This window comes from Trametes versicolor, assembly GCF_000271585.1.
Source record: "Trametes versicolor FP-101664 SS1 unplaced genomic scaffold TRAVEscaffold_15, whole genome shotgun sequence".
Classification (NCBI taxonomy): Eukaryota; Fungi; Basidiomycota; class Agaricomycetes; order Polyporales; family Polyporaceae; genus Trametes; species Trametes versicolor.
This window is the reverse complement of record NW_007360335.1, coordinates 536,148-543,070: the sequence shown is the minus strand read 5'-3', so window position 1 is coordinate 543,070 and position 6,923 is coordinate 536,148. Positions and strand designations below refer to the sequence as shown.

At 57.7% G+C, this 6,923-nt stretch overlaps 4 protein-coding genes across 4 annotated transcripts; 2 read left to right on the top strand and 2 right to left on the bottom strand.

Moving 5' to 3' along the window:
• Positions 1-16: 16 nt before the first annotated feature.
• On the bottom strand, positions 17-2,193 carry TRAVEDRAFT_75481 (uncharacterized protein; the record flags this gene model as incomplete). Its single annotated transcript, XM_008046969.1, has 3 exons — positions 17-1,753; positions 1,818-1,998; positions 2,066-2,193. Coding segments are annotated over 3 exons (2,046 nt in total), but the record flags the coding sequence as incomplete, so codon positions are not given.
• Positions 2,194-2,701: 508 nt separating this feature from the next.
• Positions 2,702-5,058, bottom strand: TRAVEDRAFT_156755 (hexokinase). Its single transcript, XM_008046968.1, has 11 exons — positions 4,910-5,058; positions 4,810-4,845; positions 4,656-4,746; positions 4,528-4,600; positions 4,155-4,366; positions 4,088-4,104; positions 3,923-4,034; positions 3,657-3,860; positions 3,506-3,604; positions 3,026-3,456; positions 2,702-2,965 (listed from the first exon to the last, which is right to left on the bottom strand). Exons 1-11 carry the CDS (start codon positions 5,017-5,019, stop codon positions 2,860-2,862), a joined length of 1,491 nt encoding a protein of 496 aa, XP_008045159.1. The 5' UTR covers positions 5,020-5,058; the 3' UTR covers positions 2,702-2,859.
• Positions 5,059-5,211: 153 nt separating this feature from the next.
• On the top strand, positions 5,212-5,808 carry TRAVEDRAFT_32198 (ribosomal protein L14). The gene is made up of 3 exons (XM_008046829.1): positions 5,212-5,284; positions 5,341-5,700; positions 5,757-5,808. The coding sequence occupies exons 1-3, from the start codon at positions 5,258-5,260 to the stop codon at positions 5,763-5,765; spliced, it is 396 nt and encodes a 131-aa protein (XP_008045020.1). The 5' UTR covers positions 5,212-5,257; the 3' UTR covers positions 5,766-5,808.
• A 599-nt stretch (positions 5,809-6,407) lies between these two features.
• TRAVEDRAFT_54039 (uncharacterized protein) lies at positions 6,408-6,889 on the top strand (the record flags this gene model as incomplete). The annotated part of the gene is made up of 2 exons (XM_008046967.1): positions 6,408-6,834; positions 6,870-6,889. 2 exons carry the CDS (start codon positions 6,408-6,410, stop codon positions 6,887-6,889), a joined length of 447 nt encoding a protein of 148 aa, XP_008045158.1.
• Positions 6,890-6,923: the final 34 nt, after the last annotated feature.

Sequence of the window (6,923 nt, the reverse complement as noted above, 5' to 3'; positions counted from 1 at the left end):
CACGGGCGGACGCGACCTGCGCCCACTCCATGGCAGCGGTGAGACGGATGGAGGCACGACCGCGGCTTTCAGCGACTGTGCGGAGAGTCTGTACGGCTGCATCCGCATCTCGAGAGGTACCACCATTGGAGGCACGCAAGGCGAGGTTCTGGCCTAGCTCGAGGCCAAGAGCAGCGCGACGCTGGTCATCCGCCGGTGCCCTTGAGAGCGCGGATGACGCGTAGTGGATAGCGTCGTCCAGATCCTCCGAGCGATGTGACAACTGGAATCGGTAGAAGAGCGCAGTGGCCAAGTCGCGCTCAATCTGGGCTTCGAGGTGTGCGCCGCCACAGAAAGCCCTACGAGCAAACTGCAGCTGTCGTATGCCTTCATCGACTTGGCCGATATCGTCAGCGTGTTCCCCGCGGGTCGCGAGTGCAAGCCCATAAGCGGCCTGCGCAGGATAGTGAACATACGTGCCCGTGATGAGGAGGTGGGTGGCGATGCCGAGACGGTTGACACATTCGTCGAGATCCTTAATATCCTCCTCGGCTTCGAATCGCTGGTACATGACGAGTGCGAGGTCGGTGAGATAGATGACGTACATCGGGTGGTCCTCCGGGCACTTCTGCACGGCCTTGCGAGCGTGTGTAACGGCAACGTCGAGGTCGTCGATGTCCATCACGACCTTGAAGCGCTGCGCGCGGATGAGCGCGAGGATGTGCAGGCTACGCGCCGCGTCGGGGTGTGGGGGAGTCCCTGTGCTCTGGAGGGGGCCGATCAAGGGTTCGTCGGCGTCCGATAGGTGGGCCGAGTAGAAGAGTGCCTTGTCGATATCATCGAGATTCCATGTCCGGAGGAAGAGTTCGAGGTGTACCTCGCTGAGAACGCACAGGGTCTGCACGTCCTGCATGTCACCATCGGGTCCAGAAGTGGGAAGAAGGCTGATGACCTCCTGCAGATCCTGTACCTCTCCAAGAGCGCGGTACCGGTCCAAGAGACACTCCGCCAATTCCAAGGAGAGAGCATGGAGATTATCGGAGGCATCCGGGTAGAGCGAACGAGACGTTTGTAAAGTTCGCTGGCAGACGTTTACGGCTTCCGTGAGCAGCTCAAACTTTTGGTCCCTCCGAGCCAGGAGACGCTGCGAGTATGCCCAGTTGCGCGCCCTCACCATGGTGGTAGCCGAGATGCCCTCCGCGTCTGCGCTCAACGCGAGCGATACCGCTTCAACCGCCGCGTCCAGATGGCGATCTTCGTGCGTCAGCTCGTAGACGCTGAGGAGCGTGGCGCCGAACGAGGACTGCATGTCGCGGTAGTCGGGGGATGACTCGGGCGTGAACTGTAAGCGATGAGAGAGGCTCATCGCCATCGAGCCGAGATACAGCAGGTTCCCCTGAAGTGCCCGCTTCATCTCCCGAGAGACCCAGTCACCTCCGAACGCCTGGGAGAACGTGGATGTAAGGGTTTCCGTGCGGTTCAACGCGGATGACAAGTGTTGTGTGAGGTCGGGAGGCGGCGCGGTGGAGGAAGATGCTGTTGAAGACCCCAGGGTGTGCGGTGTTGGTGCGGCTTCAGAGTGCTCCTTGACTGCATCGAGTAGCCGCATCGCGCGTGTGACGAAGTCCGCTACTCCCTTTAGACTCGACGTGGAAAACTCCTTCGCATCGTACATCGCCTCTTCTGTATCTCGTTCTGCGCGTGCAACGCTGCGGGCGTATTCGGGAAGTATGGCCATTGGCAGCTTATCCTGAGAAGAGGAGCCCAAAGAAGTCTATACGATTGTGCGTTTGCGTTGAGGACGGAGCGTAAAGTTGAGCGACAAAACAATGACATACCATTCGGAACCGCTCGTGCTCCTCCAGTAGCGAGTCCTTCCACTGGGTGATTTCCTCGGCCCCTGCATCCGGCTCGAGCACTTTGCACAGTGGCTCGAGAGTCTGGCGTAGACCGGGTGCTTGCGCACTGGCAGGAGCATCGCTGGAATCCTTCACAGGAACATCCAGACCTGGTGAAAAGCTAAGATAGATCGCGAGGCACTGGAGTTTATCGGTCTGTTCGATAATATTAGCAGAGCGGGGCTTACTGAGCAGGAGGATCGCTGTGCGCGGTACTCAAAGGATTTTCTTCCCCTGTTTCAGGAGGATCTGTCCGTGTACTCAACATCTCGCTGAAGGCACGGGAGAGTTCTTCCTCAAGAGCATCGGTAGGCATGTTGACGAGCACTGATGATATGAAGTGAGTCGCTTTATTCGAGATGTTATGGTAGCACGAGGAGACCTACATGTCGATATCGCCGAGAAACCTACACCACGCCCCACCGTCTCTTACGACAGCTTTTATGCCCCTCATCATACTACTGCGCTGCGGCACCGACGCATAGAACCTACTCACAGTTTTGAGGGTCAGTGCCAGACCCGCGGACCCGCAAGTGGCAAGTGTCCCTCATATCCCCGCACGCCAAGACAAGCCAGCACGTCCCGCCGTACCAGTGTACGTCGCGTCGCCGCAGGATGTGGCCGACCCATGCCCTGGATGGTAAAATGAGCTGCTCACGGGGATGATGGGCGCTGTCAACACGCACGACGCACTGAAATTCTCGGCTCGGCAGGGTCGCGCCGGCCGCATCGCCGCCGCAGCAAATCGTAAGTAGGGGCACTCCACCGAGGCGCAGGGCACGAATGAGGGGGCCGATACATCCCCTCGCAGATACAGCACGGTGGTTGAGACAAACAATGTCCTTCTAATCATAAGGCGCTAGGCAATACACAGGACGCACTGTAGTGGAATGGTAAGTGACGCGGGGTTCATACGTATACACGGGATATTGTTTGCGTCGTAGCTTCTCGTTTTCCTCTTCACCCGCATCTCGAATCGGCTTTATAGCGTGGGGTAAAGGCCGGCATCGCGCCGCGCCTTCGTCATCGCCGCCACGATAGCGCTTCCGATGCCGCTGCCATCCTCAGCGTGGTACGTGACGATGGTCCTGAGGAACGCAAGCATTAGTCACATGCGCGCAAGGTGCATGCAAACAGGTGCTACTCACTTTCCCTTCTCGCCGAAAATATCTTGCAAACCCTCGTGTATCCGCTCCGCGAACCCAGGGTACTTGTTGTACAAAGACCCGTCTGCGCCTACCGCGCAGCCGTCCTCGAGATAGTTCATCTTGCTGACGATCGCAGCGATACCGCACGCCGACAGACGCGCGGCGCGGCGCGCAACGAGCTTTGCTAGTGCGCGGAAGAATTGGCGTTCCGCAAGCGTCGTCTCCAGGGCGAAGAAGTGGGAGAAGATGCCGATGATCATGAGCAGCTCGTCGGTCGGGTCGCTCTCCATGAGCGAGAGGAATGCGGTGTCGAATGAGTACGCAATTTCCACCTTGTAGGTGTTCTGGCCGAGGAACAGCACACCCTCGTCGATCAGCTCGCAGATGATCAGGCGAAGGATTTCGCCCAAATATCGACCAGAGATGAGTTTCTGAAAGGCGTCAGAGGGGTTGCCGACTTCTACGCTGAGAGCTGCGCACCTCGAACGCCTGCTCGCCAGGCTTGTTTGAGGTTTCGTCGATGATAATGTCGTACTTCGTCCGCGGCAAGTTCTCGTGCTCGAACGAGTCGAACGCGCCCTGCATGATAACCCTCAGCATCATCTATACACAACATGAGGTAAATACATACCCATTCACAGTTGATCGCGATCTCCGCATTGGGGTCAATGCCGAGCTCCTGAATCTTGGGTATATCGCCGGCGCGCTCCATGTACGCGGCATTGCAGCCCGTGCCGAAGATACACGCAATGCGCGTCTTCGGGTTCACGTAGTGCGACGCAATCAGGGTGCCCGTGGTATCACAAGTCAAGGCGACAACCTCGGCCGGTACGGACTACCGCACCGTATACTATGACGTCAGCGGCGATAGGCGGTAGCGCTAGAGATAGAGCGTACATGTTTCGCGAGAGACTTGCGGAACATGGCGACGACGTCGTGACCCTCGGTGTTCGGTGAGCCGAAGCCCTTCGTCCACCGGATGAGTACACCATGGTCGATGCGTTCTTGTCTGGAGCACCGATGAGTTAGCGTAACGCAGTGCATTGCACAGAATCGACGTACGCGCAAGGGTAGGAGAACTTGCGAAAGCATCAGGAATCGAATGGTGACGAGGCCACAAAAGACGCACTGTGAACCCGAGAGGAAGAACCTGATCCTTTTCGATCACTCCTGACTCGATGTTGGAGTCGATGAAGGCCTTCAGACACTCCGCGCAGAAGTCGAAGAGGATTTGACCGTCTTCCTGCTTCTGCTCCTCGGTCAATCGGTATTTCGACTGCGTGATCTCGAATTTGCCATCGCCCTGAAGCGTCACCAAGCATACTCGGAGATTGGTTCCACCTGCACAGAGCGCGAGCGATAAGTATCCACGTCTTGAAGCGACCAATGGAAGAGCGGACAATTCTAAGATCTGCCGGGAGTAGGAAAGGAAAGAACCGCTCACGGTAACACCGGAGATGTTGCATCGAACATGGAGAAGGCAAGCGGAGGGAGAAGCTCACCGAGATCAACCGCAAGATAACTGCCCGTCTCCTGTCCCGTAGGCCAACCGAAGACGTAGGTAGGTATCATAGGCTAACAGGAGTAGACGTCAGACATCAGGTAGCCGTAATAGGGCCATAGGGCGTACCACAACCTGGCCATGCTTAGCAAGACCGAGCTCGAGCGACTCCTTGAATGCCTCGACGACGATGCGCATGCGCTGCGGCGTCAGGGTGAACCTAAGTGCGGATTGTGCGCCCGTAAGCGACCGCGCGATGCGCATATTGTGCACGGAGACTCACAAAGCCTCGTACTTGCGGAGGTGGTCCGCCATCTTCCTGTGATTGTCACCGATCGCTGGTGTCGGGTGGGGGGAACGGGGGAGGATGTCTGGAAACGTACTTCTTGGTAGCGTGAGGCAGGCCATCGTCATCTTCGCTGGACCTGGTGTAGGACGGGAGTGTTTGTCCTGAGGGGAGGATTACGCTCGTGCTTCCGCGTCTGCTGGCCATTATATACGGAGGTGGCGGGGGTGGTGGAGACGGAGAGAGAGAGAGCGCGGGTGGTGGCCAGGAGCAGGAGCACCAGGCCCGCCCCGCTCGATCTAATCTCCACACGATAACCCCGTTTTGGGTACATGCCGCCCCAATTTACCCCTGTTAACCCCCTTGCCGCGTCATAACTCCTCTTTCTCCTCCTCATCCGTCTCTCCGCCTCTTCCTCCTCCGCCACCACTCTCGACCGCGACGGATGATCGGCCTCAAGGGAACGCTCAACGTACACATCCTCCTTTTCTGCTCCATTCCGCCCTTCCTGACTCGGCTCTCACCCAGGTCATTGACAACTCAGGGGCCCTCCTCATCGAGTGTGTCAACGTCCTCAAGCAAAAGGTCAACAACGGCTGGGGCTCCGTCGGCGACGAGATTGTTTGTGTCGTAAAACGCGCGCGGCCTGTCTCCGGCCAGACCTCTGCATCTGCCGCCAAGGTCCGCCAGGGCGACGTCCGTCGCGCTGTCATCGTCCGCACACGCAAGGCCGTCCGCCGGCCAGACGGTCGCTACATCCGGTTCGATGACAACGCCGCCGTGCTATTAAACAACAAGCGCGAGATGCTCGGTACGCGCATCGGTGGGGTTGTGAGTGCAGACTTGCGTATGAAGGGGTGGGGGAAGATTGTCTCGCTGGCTCCCAAGGTGAGTAAACAGTCTCTCTACTCGCGTGTGTGTCAGTCGTTTGACGCGTCTCTTAGGTCGTATGATATGTAACCTATAATCTGTCGTACCTATCTTACCATCACACCTCCTGTTGGTCGTGAGTGCATCCTTCGCGGTCAACATTCCGTTTTCAAGGTTAGTCATGAGGCCTGACGCTTCAATCTCTGGTCGGGAAATCGTGCTGGGGAGCTCGGAACTTGCTTCAGATGCTCCACCAACACCAAATGGCCAACGCTGTTGGGTGGCTTGCAGCACTAAAAGCCATCTCCGCCACCCGCGCCCAAAGCAGGCGTAGTCTACAAGTACGCACCCGCGTGGTGAGTATCCCATCCCCCAAGGCGATCAGGTACCTCCCGTCAGCTACCGCTGGTTTCACACACCAGACTTGACGTGGTGAGTTCTTTCACTGGTGTGCGTCATGTTCATCCCGTGGCGGAATACGGGGTAGGTGTGATTCACGAGGCAATGTAAGTACGCATATCTGAAAGCCATAGTACTAACAGCGTATCAGCAGCACCACGCAATGTTATTTTTCGGCTCTGGCGTCATTAAGATTCGGGGTGCTCCATAAACTCAGTCTTATACACGGTCGGGGTCATCAGGAAATAGGACGATTGGTCGTCGTTTCATCTCAGCCTGCCGGCTTGTGTATAGTGTGAGACCGTTTCGTACTCCTCGCACTCGTCATGTATCAGCGATTCGAAGCCGAGGAGGATATTAAGGATCTCGACGAATGTGTCAACCGTCTCGGCATCGCCACCCACCTCCTCATCACGGGCACGTATGTTCACTATCCTGCGCAGGCCGCTTATGGGCTTGCACTCGCGACCCGCGGGGAACACGCTGACGATATCGGCCAAGTCGATGAAGGCATACGACAGCTGCAGTTTGCTCGTAGGGCTTTCTGTGGCGGTGCACACCTCGAAGCCCAGATTGAGCGCGACTTGGCCACTGCGCTCTTCTACCGATTCCAGTTGTCACATCGCTCGGAGGATCTGGACGACGCTATCCACTACGCGTCATCCGCGCTCTCAAGGGCACCGGCGGATGACCAGCGTCGCGCTGCTCTTGGCCTCGAGCTAGGCCAGAACCTCGCCTTGCGTGCCTCCAATGGTGATACCTCTCGAGATGCGGATGCAGCCGTACAGACTCTCCGCACAGTCGCTGAAAGCCGCGGTCGTGCCTCCATCCGTCTCACCGCT